We start from the raw sequence: 19,828 nt of genomic DNA, 5'->3' as shown, positions 1-19,828 counted from the left end.
AGGAAACAGAAAGAGGATCCTGGAGGAGAAAATATTTTCTTTTTTCTTTCTTCTTTTTGCCATCTTCTACAAAAACAAACAAAAAGAAACAACCCAAAATACGGGTAAATATAATTCCACCAGAGTGACTGTCAGTATAAAATACACATGAGGCTTGGGAGCTGCCTTGGCCAGTTCTGCATGTAAATGAGATATCTCATATCTACAAAAAGAGATAGGAGGACAAGTATAAACCAGAAATGGGGGGAGGGTTTATATATATTTATAAGGATTGTGAATTGCAATGTGATCTTTATAGTGGAATGAAGCAGAAGCAAGTGAATGTGGCACTAAAATAGTTAATAAAAATATGCTTTTGAAATTATATTCTCCACTCTGGTGCACAGCTCACTGGGCATCACTTTCCTTTACACTAAATGTGCTGAACAGGCTTTATTTCATCCATCTTCACTGGAAACTAAACCCACTATAAAAACAGTATTTAAAACAGTGTGTAATACATTTATTATATCTGCTTTACCTATGGAATCTACTTGGGTGCTTCTTGTGCTCGTATTGTCCCAGTACAGTGCATGTTATGCACCCAGGGAAATACCAAGGGAGAGTACAGGATAGATAACGCCTGCTAAAGCTAGGGGAGAGTTTCCTTGGGTTTGCCTTCTCCTAAAGGCAGCGTTACTCCTCCATAGCTCTTTTTGATAGCTGTTCAGGAAATGGTGAGAGAGTTTTCCAGGACTTCATGATATCTGTTAGTTGTAGATAAAGCAGAAACATTTTCCAAGTGCAGGAATCCTTTATCATCTGACCTAGTGTGCTGCTTACCATACATGTAAAAAGAAGCTTGTGGTTCCAGAGTTGTGGTACAGGGACACAGAGATGAAAAAGGTGCGGCATAGAATGGAAACCACTGGAGTTGTATGCTTACCTGTTCCATACATGCACAGTCATTTAGGTCTTTAGGGGGTCACTTGGAAATATAGTGCTTCATTCCTACTTGTTCTGTTATGTAGAAAGCAAAGCACAATGTAACTCAATGTTGTCAGCTCCAATCTGGATCTATGGCAACAACCACAAAAATAGACAGGTCTTATTCTGCTCTGATTTCTTAGATCCCTGTTGACATTTGCAATGCTGTGTTTTGGAACAAAATTACTGAGAAGAAAAAATTGGAAATTCTGCTCATATGACACTTCCCCCCCCCCCCCCCCCCCCCCCAGTACTCAGGATTTAATACTATTAATGTTGTTGTAAGAATTCTGCAATCACTAATATTCCAAAAAAGGTTTCTGTGACCCTGAGGTCAGAATTTTAAATTTTGCAAGGTTATGTGGCTGCATCTAGTGGCAGTACAGTTAAACTGCAGCACTCCGTTTACTGCAGCGTATAACTTCGGTTTAGATGTGCACAGATACATAGACATAAATATACCCACATATTTCTGTCTGCATGTATATGTATACCTATAAAAATAAAGGTCCTTAACATGTTGCCACACATAGCTGCAGTGATTCATTCTGAATTAATTCTTATTGTTTGAAAAATGGAGAGATTTATTACAGCAAGTAGTCTCAGTAACAGGAACATAGTGACATTTCTCTTCTGGGGCTGATTGGGGGAACATCAAAAAACATGATTTGCTCCTTGTTGCTAAATCTACCAGGCAGTGAATTGAGCTGTTCTGAAGTACTTCAGTAATATACATAAAGGATGTAAATGTAAAGCTAATGCAAAAAAATGAGCAGACTGAGCAAGACTTGAAATAAATTTCGTATGATTGCCTATAATCCTTTATCTGATTTGATCAAAGTATCTGCATTTTCTGAAAGGGAGGAAGTGGTATGGGTTTTCTTGGTGTGAGAGATGAATGAATTATCTGTTTAGCAGAACCTTCAAGCTAAGAAAGACTCAGAGACATTTTCTTTCTGGTGTAGTTGTTCACCTTAGTCTTTTGTGATGCTGTCATCTGGCGCCATGGTTTGGTTAATCAGCAAAAGCAAGGCAAAAGGGGTTGAAGGTAGTAAGCCAACCCGTTCAGGTGGCTTTTTCTGGTGTGCTTTTTAAATTAAAATTGCCATGGAAGTCTGCTAACATTTTTTTCCTTTTAATCTCTTTCTGGGGCAAAACTATTTGCCCCATTTCTCCAGAGGTTGAGGCAGGTTTTCAAACCAGTCAGCTCAGGCAATCGAATGTGGACCAGATGACAGTGGCTAATTTGCTGGTTTATGACTTCATTTTTCATTGGTAGCCTTTTCCCTTTTTAGTGAAGTAGTGAGGTTTAAATGTGAGACACCAACACAGACAACTATAGGTGGTTTCCTACTACTGACCCATGGGTTTATGTAGGTAATCATAGCTGTATAATACACATACGTACACATAAAATTGATTCATATAGCTAATTTATATAGCTATAGTAGTTTGAGAGGCTAAAGAGTACAGGATAGTTTTAGCTAAATATTTTAGTTTAATTCTTTCTGAGATAAGGGAACTGTAAGCAAGCTGGCATACAGCAAATGCCAAGGTTTCCATATGCAATGGCTTTCTGAACTGAACTGTGATGGTTTTCCTGTGCCTTTACAGGGCTCGAATGTGACACCTTTAGAATAAGTAAGCCAAGCTCTTTATGGTCCTAATTATTTTATCCCACTGCTGAGCTGCAGATCTGACTCTGCTTGGCTTTTTGCAGGATGGATGCCTAAAACAGGCTGAGATGCTTGAATGAAGCCTAAACCTAGTTAGGGCTACATGTATCTGAGAAAACAGATCACAGTAATGAAGCTTTTCCAAATAATAAAGGAAAGAGGAGAGACGAGTGGAAGGAAAACAAGGAGCTGTAGGGGTTGTTTCCCCAGTACATTTTGGTTGCCGCACAATTAAGTCAGTTTGTTTTCTTCAGACATGGGTCTCCTGGGGGAGCTGTGACAGCGCTGGCCCCTGTGGTGCACGCTCTCATGTTATGTGCTGTGGTTGTGGCTTCAGAGCCCACCCAGACAGATCAAGGCTCCATGTACTCTCAGTTTTCTTTATGCTGACACTTCTGGGAACTCAGGCAGAGCAGCAGGAATGAAGCTGTTCTATACAAACGATGCAGCTAGGTTTCTTGCCTTGCATGTTGATAGAGGCATTTTATATCAGGATCAAGTCACTGTTTATGTTGTTTGTGTATAATTTGGTGTCCCCTCTGTCTTGGTTCTAATTTCAGGGCATTGAATACATTCCTGGTGTTGGGAAAGTGGCAGGAGACACCACAGGAAAAAAAAAAGATGACGCAGCAGCAGGAGCAGGGACTCTAAACTCCCAGGGTCCTGAACAAGAGGACTTAGAACAAGGTTCAGGCCATACCCAGCAATGCAAAGGATTCAGAAAAAAAGCAGGCCCTGGGGGCTTAGTTGGAGACAAGGCCACCAAACAATTCAGAATTATAGCATAATTACACTTGCAAAAATCAGCAAAATCTCAGTATGATCTTAAAAATTGTAATTGACTGTTCATGATTTGTAACACTGGAGAGATTTCTTCAGGTAAGATATAATTTTTTTTTGCAAGACACGTGTTCTCCGTCTTGTGTTTTGTTTTAAATAAAGCTTTTGTTTGCTAATTGTCCTTTTCTTTTTCTTCTCACTGAGTAATTAAGTAGTAGTTCAGCCTAGTTATTTCCCTGCTCTGAAAAGATTTTATTGGATTGCATGAGATGTCCAAAAGGGAATAATTGGAGGGCTTGTAGATACTGATGTAAGGCGGTATTTCTATGGAAACCACATCCTGCATTATGGAAGAGAGATACAGCACCACACATTGGTATCAGAATGACAGCTGTAACCTTCCTTTCAAAGAGAACAATTGGTCTTGAATTGCTTTCATCTGAGCTTTTCTAGACAAAAAATCTGCCTTAAACCCTGTGGTGGACATGATGGCGTACAAACTCCATTAACGCAGAAAAAGTTTGGTACAGAGGAGAAGAGCGAGCAAACTACAGGCCTTAAGCTGCCCTTAAATTCAGGCACTGTGATGCTATGTGTAAGTTCAGGGTGTAGAACTTTGCGTAGATTATGTATGGCATGTTTTATTTCCTCTAGGCTCTTTCCTAATGTTGTGCATTTAATTAACTTGGAAGTATATTTCACTAGATTACTTGTGTTATGCCTTGGTAAAGAAATTTTATTCTTTCACCAAAAGCCAGTTCTGTATTGGAATATTTTTATTCTTTTTTGGGGGGGGGGGGAGGGGAAGGAAGGAATTTCTAAAGCTTGAATGTTACATTAATGATTACAGGTGGAACCCTTGAGGATCAGATCTTTAGTCCAGTGGCAGAGAAGGCTTTGCAAAGAGGTAGGCTCAGTGGTGAACAGCAGTAAGGTCTTGATGAACCTTAATAGGTACAGCAGCCTGCAATTCTTAAGTGGGTGTCTTGGAACAAGGAGAGGGAGCTATTTCTTTCCAGAAACTAATCCAGCATTTCCAGGGAGACGGATCCGTAGGCAGGCATTGTAGGGACACTGTAGGGATGTATATTTTCCCCCCTGTATGGCATAATTGCTAACACGTAGCACTGTCTCCCTGTTTTTGTTCAAGGTTGTGATTTAATATAGCATTTATTCATGTATCCAAGTAACTCCTTCCCTGTTGAGCTAGTCAGTAAACCATATGCCTGAGACACATCAAAATCAGACCTTTCTAGGCATCTCTTTAAATAAATAAAAAAAACCCTATAGTTGGGATTTACAAGTTTTTGCCAAGAGAATTAAAACACTGAGTTGTGTGCCAGCCTTAATCATGTTGCTATGGTTCTCTTGTCTCTCAAAGAGAATGCATTTAGGACTAACTTTATAATCAGTTGATCTTCGGGTTGTTGATTCATCAAGTTGCAAAGGGCATGCTATAAAGATTGCTAGCAACTGTCCCCCCTCTGTGTCCTCTTGTGCAACAGCCTACATTCTTAACTTCATGTACAGTTTAATACATACCTTTTTTTTTTTAAATACAGTATATGTGAAGAGTTGCAATCCCAGTTGCTCTGAAGTGTGATAGAAAATAATTAAATCTCTCCTCATGAAAGCTGATTCTGGAGTTGCAGTAGCCTAGCAAACTAGCCTCATGTCTAGTGTGCACATAAGAGCCTATGTTATAATTGTCAAGGTAAGGTAAACTGGAGTTGTTCCAGCAAGTAGGGACTATTAAGAAGTTTAAGCTGATTTAAGTCTTTCAAGAAATTTTTTTCTAAGGCCCCAGGAAACTCTATATGAATTTGTATTAGAATAAAGAAGATGGATAAGGTACTGTTTGTGGAATGGGCAGACACCTAATTTGATTAAATTCATTCTATATCTAGGGACACTTTGAGTCACAGGAAAAAACCAGCCATTTTTCAATATTCCCAAACTGAATTTCCCTTTCACCTCTCTATTATCCAGTGATGCACTGGCTGCATTAACAGCCGCTTTACTGCCTGTTCTAACAGCAAAGTTGCTTCTTTCCTCTGTGTAAGAATTGTCTTCCTTGACTATGTTTAGCCTTTTGTTTTCTAAGTAACGCTTTTTCATCAAAAATGCTTATGATGGCAACTGGACATATTATAGAAGTAATGCATTTGATGAGGTGGTGTTGGCAGATGGCTTGGTACTTTCCAATGAAAGAAAGTGATCGTGTCATCCTTCTAATAAAAACTTTTGACAATTAGGGATGTTCTACATTCAGTTCATCTGCCCTGCCTGGCAAATGAAACACACCAAGCAGAAAGAGCAAGAGGATACAGACATTTTCCCATTATCTATATCCAGTAAAGAGCCAGAGCCAGGAGTTCTGAGGTCCTGCTTAACAGTACTTAACTCCTGGCTACAGGTTGCAGGAAGACACAGGCTCGCTCCGTATTATTTCAGAAATGCTGACTTATAGAACAATTAGTCTGAATATTGATTTTCTTTTTTGTTGTTGTTGTTGTTGTTGTTATATTAGTGCTTTAAGGTATCAGATTAATTTAGAAGCTTGGACCTGCAACTCGTTCTTGGCAGTCTGAAGTGCTTCTTAGTGGGATCACAAGAATCCTAAGAGGGTCTGAAGCAGAAACAGATCCAGCATCTTCACTGTCTTAATAGACCGTAGTAGAAAAAATAAAAAGCCCTCAACAGCACAAACATCTTTTTCTCACAGTGGAAGTTCTTTTATTTAAAAGAAATCTGCATTTATTCAAGGGTGAGATGGTTTCAGAGTGCTGGAAAAGTTGGCAAAGGCTTGAAAGAGCATTCCAATTTTTGGAGTTAAGTTTTCAAATCCTTGGATTTAATCTCTCTGAATCTACACTCTGGTGGTTGTGGCTTGACACGATGGTATTTCTGCTTAGGAGACAAGGAGGTAAGTGTGTGTGCATGAGAGAGTTGGCAGACCTGCTGAAAGGAAATTTGTACCTGTTGATCTTATAAGCATAGACGCTGAAGTCTGGCCTACAGGTAAGATGTTAGATGCCAGCATTAGTGTTAGCAGTGATCTGGGCGGGTATGTGCCAGCTACATAAAGCATTTGAATCACTCTCAAGAAAAGCAAACATATGGATTTTAAGGCTAGAAATTTCATTACGTTAATCTGTCATGATGTTTCACGTAATGTAAGCCAGGCAATTTCATGCATGGTTGCTGTATCAAAAATCATTGGTTTTGGTTGAAACAACCCATTTTTTAGAAAGATTGTTTTGATTTGACAGTTTTGATTTTCAGATGTTGGGCAGTGGGAGATCTGCCACATGCACTGGCAAGTTGTTCTAAAGTTTTGTGTTTACGAGTGCAGCCGATTTTTTTTTTTTAGTCTGATTTAATCTCCTGTGATGGATTTTGCTTTTCTGTTTAATGCTGAGATATGGCTCTGGTACCGTCAAGATTCATTCAGTGTGGGGATGGATACCTGGTGGTCTGTCATGACGTCAGTGAACAGCACTGTTTTTTGGATCTGTCTGTGAGGCAGATTTTCCTGACCTTGATTCATGCTTTCTGTCCTTTCCTGACCATTATGGGTTAGCATTTCCCGGCTGCTATGACCTGTGGTTTAAGTCATCACAGGGTTCTTTTGTGCTTGTGGGTGTCTTAATGGTGACCATGCACTGGAAAACCTAAACGACACGGAGGAATTAAGAGGTATCTGTTTTAATATGCCTTTAATGGCCACAATGGCTGCAGCCATGCCATGTGAAAATGTAGTCAGTCCAGCGTCATCTTTATTATTACCACGAGATGGCACCATTACATAGCTTAACACTGTCATCATCTCTTGGGTGCTTGAGACGGTACCCAAGATTTAAATCGATCACTGGTCGTCTTCAGAGAAAGGTTACCAGTTCAGAGAAGGGAGGTGTGATAAAGCTTGTCTTGTGTTTGCCACTCAGTTTCGTTGTAACTGTGGAGTTTATCTTGAGTGGGCCCGGGATTGAGGTTTTTCAAATATTTGTGAAGCCAAGATGAAGTCATAGAGAAGCAGGAAGTGTGGACTGCAACCAGATTGTGCCCCATCGTACTCTTGGCTCATCAGGAAGCCTGGGCGGGACTTTTCCCTGTTTGTATTTCATGTTTTCCCAGCATTAGGTGGTTCTTTGCTCAAATAACGTGAACATCTGATTGCCTGTTTCTGACCCTTCTCTTGTCTACTACATACTTTACTTTGCTTCAGAGTACTACTGAGCACTTTTCTTTTTTCATGTAATGGCAGCTACCATATAAGATGCTGTTAATATTCTCAGCATTAGAAAAGCAAGCATGGTCTTTATTTGCCCTAACGGCTGTTTCTTCCTGTGCTATTATGTTTTATATGTGACCATTCCCAAGGAAAGAATAGTAGATTAAGTAAGCAGACAATTTAATTTTATTTTTAAATTTAAAAAAAATCTTTATAGTTTATGTTTGAACTGAAGTTTTACAATATCAGTTAAAGTTGTACATTAGAGGCAGTTCTCCGTCCCAATCAAAGATTGTAATGCAAACATTTCAAAGCATTCTCTGTTCCTTCACTTGCTCTTTGTAAGCCCAAAGCTAACTCTATTTTTGGGGTGATTTCCCAGCTCTCCAGGCCTGCAGTATCACACTCCATGATTAGCGTGGTGTGATACACCTGTCTGCTAAAATGGTCGGAGCTCTGTGCAACTCTCAGTTTATCACATCACTAACTTGGGAAGGTATCCTTTGCTCCCATCTCTATGACAACATTAATGTATTATGGAGTCTGTCTGGACACTCATGGACTGCTCTTGAAAGATCTCCTAGAAGTGACCTTACAGAAACTTCTGATGCCTCCTTCTTGCTATGGTTTTTGTGTAACATTTTTAGAGGTTGAGAAATACAAATTAAACACTTGTAAATAGCTGCTTTTCACTTGTATTACTCGATTATGAGAAGTGAGCCACCCAGAAGGCTGCCTTAAAAGTAGGTGCCAAGGAGGGAAAAAACAGCTAACTTGTCTTGGCACCTTTGGATTGGCTGTGTCCAAACAAAGGCTCAGTGATGTCCTTAGAGTGGAGTGCCTAGCTGATGTAATTGGGATTGATTCTGTCTACCTGACCCATGCTCCAGAAGAAAATCTTGGCAGGTCAGTAAAACACAGCAGTTGATTTGGAGTCATTTAGGGTAGTTCAAATCACATCTTGGTGTCCTTTCCTATGGATGAAGAAGGGAGGGAACAGTTTAAACTTCATTATCTAGCTGGATCCTTCTTAACTTTTGCATATCAAGAATGTTGCAGAAACAGACAAAATTAAGGTGTCCAAATAGAACTTCTGCTTTGTCAAATCTTGCTCAACTACATAAACAAAGAATGCATCCAGCTATGGTTAGTTGTTTGGTATTGACTTAGGCCTCCCGTTACATATTTCTTGTTACAGACGAGCATGGAATAAAATTTAAGTACACAGGAGACAAAATTAGGAGTTTGTAATTAGCCTGCTTTTCAATTTGTTTCCTCTTGCAATCCAACTTGATGGTGAATTCTCAGTTTAATCTTCTCTATTTGTGTTAGACTTTATCCTTGCTTTATTGAATTTTTCTGTCTTGAAGGTTGTTGGGATTTTTTTGGTGGTGTTTTTTTTTAAGAAATATTTTTGGTTTTAATTTAAACTGAAGGCTCCATTTTTGGAAGATCAATAAACTCCATCTGGAAGAATTCTTTTCTCCCAGCCACCTGACACTCAGACGAAGTTGAACTTTTTTTTTTTAAAAAAAAAAAATTCTAAGGGATGAGATCAGAGGTTGCAGTCGCCATGATGAGTACATTTGGGGATGTCGGTATTCATTCACCGACATCTGATTTGTAAATTACTAGCTCAGCCTCTCTGGACTGTGGTATGTTAAAGGTCAGTGACCATGAGAGGAGAAACACTCTGGAGCTATGTGTGCCCTCTGGTCAACAGGAGTGGCCTCAGCTTAATGGCATTAATTTCATGCTGCTTTTAGAAGATACAGATGTGTAGCATACCTTCAATCCTCCTACCTGGAACCAGTAATCCCCTCCCAGCTTTCTAAAAGGAGCCGGGAGGGAGGCGAGAAAACCCCTTCCTAAAAGGATTAGTTCAACTGACTAATTTTCTAAGTTTCTCCTTGCTTGGCACATCCCCTCTCTTCCAAGCCCTTGATAAGTATCTTAACTAAGATGCATTTTAGGTAAATGCTGTCTTCAAGCTGCATGACATAAAAGAGCCTTCTGATTCCCCCACCCTCTCCAGATCTTGGGGCTGGCTCAATCTTTTTTAAAGCTATTTCTCTCGTGCTGCATGCAGAGCCCATCTGCTGTAATACAGACTGAAATGCTGCTTTTATCCTTGTTTGCGTAGAAGGTTGGTGGGTAAATCAATTGGAGTGAAAGACACATTGTCCCTCTTTGCTCTATGTCACAAGCACAAATATCTTCCTTTTAAAGCGTCTCTTGGTAGAAGCCAAAGCCTTTGGCACAAGCCACCTCTGCTAGTTTGACCTCTTTTGTGCATCTGGAATGGAGGAGCAGCTCTGAGAAGCACAGAACAAAACCCCAAAATAGCAAGAGAAAAGGTCAAGAAGGGGTCTTGCTCCCTGTAGACATCAGAAGTTTCTGCAAGATGATATTTAGCATGTCCTGCCTGAACAATTACGGCATCAAAGATGCCACCACTTCGATAGGTAATGTCCTTGTGAGTTGTCAAACAGATCGCAAAGCACGTTGCTCTGCAGTGCAGGGGGTGGAATGTCTTTCTACTCATTGAGGTAGCTGAGACTGAGAGCTTCGGAGAGCCTTTGGCTTCCAACAGATGGATGTACCATGCTGTGCTCTGGCCTTGCCTGGCTTTTGACTTACAGGCCTAAGCTTACATAGCGGTGCTGCGGTCCTACAGAGGAATGGGAAAGCAGGTTTCTACCGAAGACAGAGCTGACGTCAGTTATGAACAATGGAAGTGCTTGAGTTTTGCCTCTGTATTTGCCTGGTCACAGCCTTGCAGTGACATTACTTTCAGACCAGCTAGTGTCTTTGATGCAGCATAATTACAATGACAGAGATGATTCCCTGTCCCCTCCCGTTCCAGCAATGGGATTTGAAGGGGAGGTAAGACATACTCAGATAATTCAGCTCTCAACTTAGCAGGGTCAGGACAAATATCATGCCTGTCCTAGCTAAAGGAAAGAGCCACTGGTATTAGAAATCCAGGAGGCAGCTAGTATTCTGCTGCTCAGGACCCAGAAATCTGGGAAATACAATTCTGGCAGCTTTGATACTAGATTATTCAGTATATTTGCAGCAGTGTATTGGTGTAACTGATCAGAAAGAATCATCTTTGCCAAATCCCATGGTTGAACCCCTGCCCAGGACAATAAGCTCATATGGTGATGACATGGGCTGAGTTGTGTTCTTCATTATTATTATAGATTTTTCACAGTCCCCTGGTTTCATCTGCAATTTTTCATGCACAAGCACAGTTCTGCTTCTCTCCTCTTGTATCCTGCCCAGGAGTAGCATGGAGCCTCAGTCGAGTCTGCTTTCCCTTACAAAACCCTGCCAGTATCTGCAATCGATTCAAAATGACTCACCCTGGATTCACTTTCCCTTACTTAAAAATAAACATGGACTGCCAGGTTTTATAATGCCTCAAAAAAAAAAAAAAAAAGAAAAAAAGAAAGAAAAAAAAAAAGAAAAAGAAAGGAAACAACCAAGCACAGAACAACTCAGCTGATGCAGAGGCACACGGTATAGTGCCAGCTTGGCTAAAATTTTTCCTGAACGCTGGAACTCATCCAGGGCAAAACTCACTGAGTTGCTGCTTTCTGATGCCGACCCTGCTCATACAACAGCTGTATCAGTGCACGTCAGCCCTGCCTTTCTGGCCACAGGCTCTGGCTAGCTTGAGACCTGTTGTGTCCTGATGGTGGACATTCGTGGGATCCAACATCCCAGGCTGTGCACTGCTGCTGGGTGAGGAGCAGTGTGAACCCAGGGATGCTCAGGCTAAAGTTAGCAGCCAACTAAGAGCACCACTTGTTGAGAAATGCCATTTGAATCTGTGGCTTCTGGTGCTGAGGAGTGAACTCATTGTGATCAAGAAGTTGGCCAGGATATATTTTGGGCTTTATTAAATACTTCTAAAGCTTTCCAAGTCATTTGCAAAGGCGCGGATGAGAGCTTTAGTGAGATGGTAAGTTAAGGAAGAGAATGAGATTGTTGGCTTGGAGAAAGCAGGGTGATGAATTAAAGTGACTTTGTGGAAGTAAGTCTCTTTCTGCATCAAACTGTAGTTTTGACCTTCCTAATTAATGTTGTTGTTTTTCTTCTTATTGTAGCGCAAGCTGTCCTAGCGTGACCTGTTGGTTCACAAGATAAAAGGGGTTAGCTAATCAGAATGGAGATCCCCTCTACCAGCTTATCCAAATCTTTACTAAAAGTGTGATATCCATGAACACAAATAGAACAATACATCTAAGAGTTATGTATCTGGGAGTTTAAAAGGGGGATGTGTGTGTAAAAGTAAAAAAAGTCCATGTTACTTTGAGGTTATTTTAAAAACCGAAACGGAAGAGGTCAATACCCCTTAAGCTTTTTGGTCTTTAATTCTCTTAATGGTATGGCAGAAATCGTTAATTGTATTATTAAAAAAGCTTTGAAGACTGTATTAATGTAATGTGACCTCGGATCAGTCAAGATCACATTTTCATTATGATTAAAAGATTCCTTGTCCTGAAACATTGATCTCATCTTCATCTGAATGTGTCAGATGGAGGGGGGATGTTTTCATGCCTGGGCAGTAGATGGCAATATTGCATTTCATTCTGCAGTGTGCTCTGCTATAAATGCTCTCAGAAAGGGGCCATGAACTTTTTCCCTCACCTTCCAAGAGCGGGTTTGCACTTTCCTAGTGTATTAAATATTCTAGAAGCAAAATAATCCGAAATTCCATTATGAATCCAAATTTCTTCAGTGACTGCTGTCAGATGCCTGATTTACAAACTGCAGCACCCAAACAGTCCTCCTGATCCTGCACGTCAGCTCTGAGAAGGGGCGTTTGGATGTTAGGGACCATCAGCATTGTCTGCTGATAGCAGGGATTCAATGAGGCGGTATATGACCCCTGGAATTGCCATCTCCCACATGGTTACTGTGATTTTTCTAGCTTTTTGGTGGATTTCCTAACTTTGCACCAAGAAAATCAACTCATCAACTGTATCAACACATTTAATTTATATCATGATCGGGGAAGTTCAGAAAGGTACCTAGCTGATGTGTTGTCTTCCTTTGTACTGTAATATTTGGACAGACCTTACAGCAGGTCCTGGAGAAGATGAGGAGAGACACTCTGCAAAGAGCTAGGAATCAGGAAGGTGTGTGTTACAGGGTCTTACACACATTGACTGTGCTGTGCCCTAATGTGCTATGCTGCTGAGTAGGCGGACAAGGATTTTGGAATGAAAGTGACATCTGGGGTCAGTGATTTATGAAAATGAAATATGCTGTGGCAGCTCGAAGATATGGTGTATGTAAAGTGCTACTCCTTCGGTGTCCTGTGGGCATATGCCATGTGTCTCCACAGTTTTGTGAGGTACCAAGGTAATTGCCTTAAAACTCCTTGCTACACAGGGTGTTGCAGGATGCTAGCACACACACTAAGTGATGGGAAGCAGAGGGGTGTGCTGGCTGGTGTTAAAGCTTCAGTGCTGCTGACTTTTCTATAAATAACTGCTGTCTGCTGTAATTGGTCACATCACAGTCCATGGTGATCTTTTATATTATTGCTGGCTGCTGGAAGACTCCCGGAGGCGTAAAATAGATACCAGGAAGATCCTGCACCCAGCAGTGTGTTTCCCCATGCGGCACAACAGAGTAAAACAGAAATAGTGTTTACAAGGAGCTGATGAAGAATTTTCTGCAGCAGGAAAGATAAAAAAAAAAAAGAGATTGAGCCTCTGAAATGATAGCAGCAGGCCATCTCTCATGCAGGATGTCGCTGGTTCTTGTGGAAAGAGAAAATCTTCATAGGGTTTCTAGTGGTACACTGAATGGGTATTATTATTTGCCTCTGACTTACTTGTTGGTATTTTTCGGCTCCCCATAAAATAACAGTGTCGTGCAAGAAATTGAAAACTAGAGGGGAAAAAAAAAGTAGGTAGTTGACTTGTGTGAGATGTATGGGGACAAAATGTGTAGTGTTCTCTATCCTGAAGGATTCAGAACACCTCACAGACCAAGAATGCCAGGTGCCTCGTGCCACCCTTCCTTAAATGCAGCCAGCTTAGGTTGGAGCACAACACTGAGGCAAAGCTGTCCAGCACCAGGAATCAATGCTTTTATTAATGTAGGGCAGAAAAGCACTGGAGTTAGATGTTCAGGAAAGGATTTGAGTGGAAAGGGTTGAATTGGCAAGCTTTGCTTGGTATTGAGCATTTGAAATAGTTACTACCCTGAGAACTGGGAGCTGTAGTGAAACATGGCAAAACTGTAGTGGCTTTAAGGCCACCAGGTGACTGTGGGGGTGTGTACGTGTGTCCCCACTTTGTTTCTACCTCTGTCTTAAGCTGCATTTGCCCCTCTACAACACACAGTGCGGTACACTACATGCATTACAGAACGCATGCTTTGCTGGCCTAATAAAAACATTGCTCATGTCGACAAAGAATTTATTAGAACTGAAGTCTTTCCAGCATTACACAGAAGCTGGCACAGAGAACAGGACTGTGGAGGGACTTGTCAACAGCCTCTCAATTGACTTTTGCTGACTGATATTTCAAGATTAGGTGCTATTGTAGGGCATTTAATGTAAGAAGGGATTGCTGTGAGATCTTAGCTTCTGTCCTGGTTATTTGCTATTGGTGGGAACTCTTTGGTTCCAGCAGTTTGGTTCTTTGTGATTTGGAAGAAGCATTGGAAGTCCACATAGCTTTGGGTCAGAAATGTATTCTCCTTCCAAAATGCCAGGAAAGTGTCAATGTGACAGAAGCAGGGTAGAAAGTCTTCAGGGAAGAGAACAGCAGGATGCCTTCTGTGGCCTCAGACTGCCCTACCAACTGATTCCTGGGGCCTCGCTTGAAAGCAAACTATATTGCTTGCTGTAAAAGGCCTAATACTGTATGAAAGCCATTGCTCACTTAAGAAAAAGTCCAGGCTATTCTGGCCTGGATTTGCTCATCCTGAAAAGAATTAGCTTACCATGATTGGGCAGGGTGCCTAGCTGTAGTAGGACATTACCTGCTCTATCTGCTGAAGCCTCCAAAGCAATGAAGAATCTAGCCCTTATGCAGCAGAGCACTCTGGTAACATGAGACTAGACTAAGACTTAGGCCTGCTGATCTTCTGCCTTGATGTCAGCCCTGCTATATGACAGTATCAGTTTAGGTGGGTGGAGATGCACACCCAGAGCCATATTCAGACCACCTGATCATGTTTAACTTCTTGGTTTCCTGTCATCCAGCCAGGATCCACTAACTATGTAATAGAGTGCTCTCAACTGTTCATTGTGCTCTCGGTTGTTCATTGTGCTCATGAAATTACATGCCTGTATTTATCTTTGGCGCCATCATAAGCAACCTGCCTATGGCTTATGTGTACGTGCTGGTCTTACAAATATTGCGACAACAGTGTAATGACTAATTTATAGTAGTTGCCCCTCAGTCAGTAAAAAACCAAACAAACTAGAAAAATTGTGGAGGTAATTGGCAATAGACTGGAGAAATGGGAGGAAGAACTTGAGTAATATCTGAAAATTCAGATGGAGAATTTCAGACGTTTGCCTTCATTTGAAGACTCCGTAGGTAGGAATTTAGCACGGAGACTCCTCAAACTTAAAGTGAACAATGTTGAGACAATACCCATTCAGCAAAGACAGTGACCTGGGAGAAGGAGGAAAGCTATGGGACTGTGAAATCCCAGCTAAAAACAATGGTGCAGTCAAGGAAATGAGCACATCTGGTGTAGCTCCTTAAGACCCAGCAGTAATCCTGAGTGACCAGTTTGTACTGCGAAAAGACAACAATGAAGCAAAGAATTATGTTTGGAGAAGATTGTGGTCTGCAAACTGCAGTACAAAAGCTTTTCTCACTGTCTACCTTTGAGGACTGTGCACCAGAAAGAGCCCCTCCAATCTCCTGAATTCAAACTGGTGCTATCCACGCTAGTCTGTGCTACTCTGGCACCTTGCAGGAAGATGAAGGTAAACTAGTGAGACACCTTCTGCCTCTTCCTCTTGTTCAAGCAGTTCTTTCTCCTTCAGATGACTAGTTCTCATGGCAAGTAGCTAAATTCAGGAGGGAAGGGGAGTTTCAGCTCCTAGATTGCTGGTGTAGAGTTAGACTTTTGTTTCACTAACAGGTTTTTTTTGTTTGGTTTTTTTTTTTCTTCAGGTACCAGGAGAAGAAATGAACAAACCCCTCTGACATCAGCTTTCACCATGACAGTAATTTGAGTAGAAACAGCTTTGCCTGCGAATAAATAAATAAATATTATATGAAAAGCTTCGGATGGAGCTGCCATGTTCATTCTTGTTTCTAAAGCCCCCACAGGCCATGTCACATATGTGGGTCATGAGGTCTATCGATTATGTGTCAGACCCTTAGGTGTCAGTAATCAATAACACTAACCTGCAGAAAATGCAGCAGAGATTTGCTAAACCAACTTTTCACATTGTTCTTTTCCTTGTATTTAATTTTTCTGTGCCTCTTTAAAAATAACAGAATGCATACCCGCAAAGGCAAGGGAGACAAAAACATAATTTGGCTGCCAACTCATTTACTGTCCGTTTTCATCTGACTCTGCATGGTTCTTGGTGAGAAGGCAGGATGAGGAGGGGCAAGACAGGAAAGGGTATTTCCAACTGAATGGCTTCTGAGAAGTAGAAATGAAAGTGATTGAGTTGGGAGGACCTAAACATTTTGACCCCGACAGCTTATTAATATTTAACAAGGTGCCAGGTTTTTCTTTGACACTGGAAATTGTTGCGACTGTCTGTCTCCAGCAGGCTCAATCTGCTTTCTCAGTCCACCATATCTAATGTACCTGCTTCCAGTCTTGAATAGTTCTTATTCACAAATGCTTTCTTCTGTTTGCCATTTGCGAGAATAAAGAAGGTAGTTTGGCGGATTAAGTTGTGAAATTTTTCATTCAAACTTCATATCTCTTTATGTTCTCAATGGGTCACTGAGCAGACTGTGGTTGCTTGTGTTCATTGTGGTTTTTAGAATCATTCCTCAAATACACTTTAACAGAACATTTATTTGCCTTTTTAGTTTGCAGATTGCTTGTGAGCTGTTCGCTGTGACAGTTGCATCCTATAAATGTAAGCAGCTCTGATGAGATAAATGTAACAATTTGGAGTTTGTGTTCTTATTTTTGTTTGTATTAATGCAGTACTTCAAGGTGGTATGTGAGACTGGGATCCTATTGGGGGTGGGAGAAAAGTCTTCACCATAAAGATAATGCAGCATCGAACGAGCAATACTCAATAGAGGAGATGAAGAGTAGGAGAAAATAATATATTTATGTATTATTTAGGTGGTCTGCATCCCCGCTCCTTTGGTGCCCGTCTCTGTCTCTGCATTATCTAGGTGGATTAGCTTCCTAATATAGATATATAGACACAAATGACTTTTCCAAGGTCACACAGAAAGTTTGCATCAGAGCTGGGTATTGAATTGGTTTACCAAATCTCAGTCCAGTGTCCTGAATGGTTTTATTTTTTTTTACAAAAGGACCTTCAAACATCCATAAGCATTTATTTTTCTGTACTCCCAATTGAATCAGTGAAAAATTTTAAAAATTCCTTTTTCTAAAGAGTAAGTTTTGTGTTAAATTGTCAGAGAGGATCCCTGGGTTAGAGAGCTGTTGGGTTTGGCTTTAGGAATTTCCAGTCAAGACCATGAATTCTCCATGCTATTTTGGTGAATGCTCCACAACATGGGTGTAACCTTTGAGATCTCAAAGCGTACATATTCAGGGTTTTCTCTCGGAGATACCTGTCCACCTACTTTGTTAATTTTTTCATTGCACCCCAAGACCGATGTCAAGGAACTTCTGTCTTTTTGGCTTGTTTGAAGAGTAGTCCAGAATATCTTTAAAAATTTTATATTATTTTTTACTGCTCCAGCTGCTCTGTAAAGCCTGATTCTGATAATTCGTCTGTTCCCCTTAATAGAACTAAGCAAACATTTGGTGATTTGAGTTTACAATATGTATTTATGCCTTGCCGTTGGGGAATCAGCTTCCATTTTTGCATTTAGGAAGTTTTAAAATGAAACTTGAAAATATTTTCCTTCCCTTTACAATGTTTAAATTGCAAAGCACCCTGTTGCTGCCTTGAGCTTTCTTCATTGTGTAAAATCAGTCATTTCAATGATAATCCACTTACAACTGTGCTCAATTACCCACTTGTGCTGTGAGTTGCCAAGTATTTGCCTAGTTGCAGAGGATAAAACCTATTTGGAAAAACTGGGTAAAAAGTGAATGCCAGGAGAGGTAAACCTGGAGGGAAAGGCTACCAGGGGAGGAGGAATGCTTGAAACTGAGAACAGAAGCACAGGATGAGAGATGGACATAAAGAAGAAACATGGTAAATGCAGAAAAGGCAGAGAATCATGAAAGAAAAGAATCAAGAAGAGAAAATATGAAAGCAGTGTGGCCTGGTGGATGAGGTCTGGTCTAGCAGATGGAAAAAAAGATTTATGCCCAGCTTTGCATGTGAACTTCTGGGTGACTGTGGACCATTTATATCACCCCCTTGTCCTCAATTTCACCTCCTGTAAAGCAGGTCCTGTGGTACTTACCCTCCTCTGAGATGCATGGATGGGAAAGGCTAGACAAGAGCTACAGTAACACTGGTTATTCTGATTTATTGTTTTTCCTTTGCTAAGCCAGCATTTAGCCAATGGCACTCTGCCCTTTCACTCGTAGGAGAACTAAAAACCTAAAGAAAGAAAAACACACTGCTCCTCAGCTCTCTTTCGGGAAAGGAGGGAGGCTTTTAATTATTTAAGCGTCTCTTTTTCATGTTGCTTCTGGTTTTTGTATTGTTATCATTATAGTTGTTAAGGCTATAGGCTCTGCATAAATCATGTAAATAAATAATAAATAAGTCATATCATTGAGTAATACACTGGTATTATTTATGGCTGTAGGGAGAAGGTAAGAATACTGTGGATAAGATGTGTTTAAAATGATAAGCCTTTGTTAGGCTCATCATTTTAAACACCGCCTTCTGGAGTTAAGGCATTAGCTTTTGGAAACTTCTGGGAGGTGAATTTGCTCTGAAAGAATTAGCCACTAAGTTGACTGTCTCTGATTCTGCTGTCTGATGGACACATCCTGTGTCCTGAGGCGTGGCCCGTGTTGAATGCTCACAGGCCTCTTGTTGCTCTTGTTCTTGATTTTCCTCTCAAGAACGACCAAAGGTTTTGCATCAGGCAGCACTCAGCATTGTGGTGTTTGGAATGGAGATGCTGTCCTGAGCAGACCCTACAGCACTGTCAGGCTTTATTGACTGCTCAGGTCCTGTGGCAGCACAGGTAGAGCGTTGCCTCCAAGTTAATCCTTTGCTTAAGAGGATGAAGGCCTGATATTTACTGGGATGCTCTGAAAGTCTTGTCTCACAGCTTTATCACTGAAATCCTCTCTCCCTCAGTAAAAGTAGAACCAGTCATTGGAATATATATGTATATTTATAATACATATTTGTAAAGAAAGTTAGGAAGGTATCATGTTAGGTTTAACAAGGCCAAGTGCCGGGTCCTGCCCTTGGGTCACACCAACCCCAGGCAACGCTCCAGGCCTGGGGCAGAGGGGCTGGAAAGTAGCCTGGCAGAGAAGGCCCTGGGGGCGCTGGCTGACAGCCGGCTGGGCATGAGCCAGCAGTGCCCAGGTGGCCAAGGAGGCCACCAGCCCCCGGGCTTGTGTCAGCACTGGTGTGGCCAGCAGGAGCAGGGCAGGGATGGTGCTGGGCACTGGTGAGGCCGCACCTCAAATATTGTGTTCAGTTTTGGCCCCCTCAGGACAAGAAGGCCCTTGAGGTGCTGGAGTGTGTCCAGAGAAGGGCAACGGAGCTGGGGAAGGGTCTGGAGAGCAGGTCTGATGGGGAGAGGTTGAGGGAACTGGGGTTGTTTAGCCTGGAGAACAGGAGGCTGAGGGGAGACGTCATTATTCTCTACAACGACCTGAAAGACGGTTGTAGTGAGGTGCGTGTTGGTCTCTTCTCCCAAATAACTTGTGATAGGACAGGAGGAAATGGCCTCAAATTGCATCAAGGGAGGTTTAGATTGGATGTTAGGAAAAATTTCTGTACTGCAAGAGTGGTCAGCGATTGGAACAGGCTGCCCAGAGAGGTGGTAGAGTCGCCACCCCTGGAGGTATTTAAAAGAAGGGTAGA

General features: G+C 41.4%; 1 protein-coding gene across 1 annotated transcript in view; it reads left to right on the top strand.

Annotated features, from left to right (window-relative positions):
* LOC142060441 (protein FAM169B-like) overlaps window positions 1–3,598 on the top strand; it is a 41,558-nt gene extending 37,960 nt beyond the window's left edge. Inside the window, exon 8 of the mRNA XM_075100642.1 lies at window positions 3,203–3,598. Coding sequence (XP_074956743.1) covers window positions 3,203–3,210 — 8 coding nt within the window. The 3' untranslated portion in view covers window positions 3,211–3,598. The remainder of the gene's footprint in view (window positions 1–3,202) is intronic.
* The last annotated feature ends 16,230 nt before the right edge of the window (window positions 3,599–19,828 follow it).

This window comes from Phalacrocorax aristotelis, chromosome 7 (assembly GCF_949628215.1).
Source record: "Phalacrocorax aristotelis chromosome 7, bGulAri2.1, whole genome shotgun sequence".
NCBI classification, from domain to species: Eukaryota; Metazoa; Chordata; class Aves; order Suliformes; family Phalacrocoracidae; genus Phalacrocorax; species Phalacrocorax aristotelis.
This window is presented reverse-complemented; position numbering and strand designations above follow the sequence as displayed.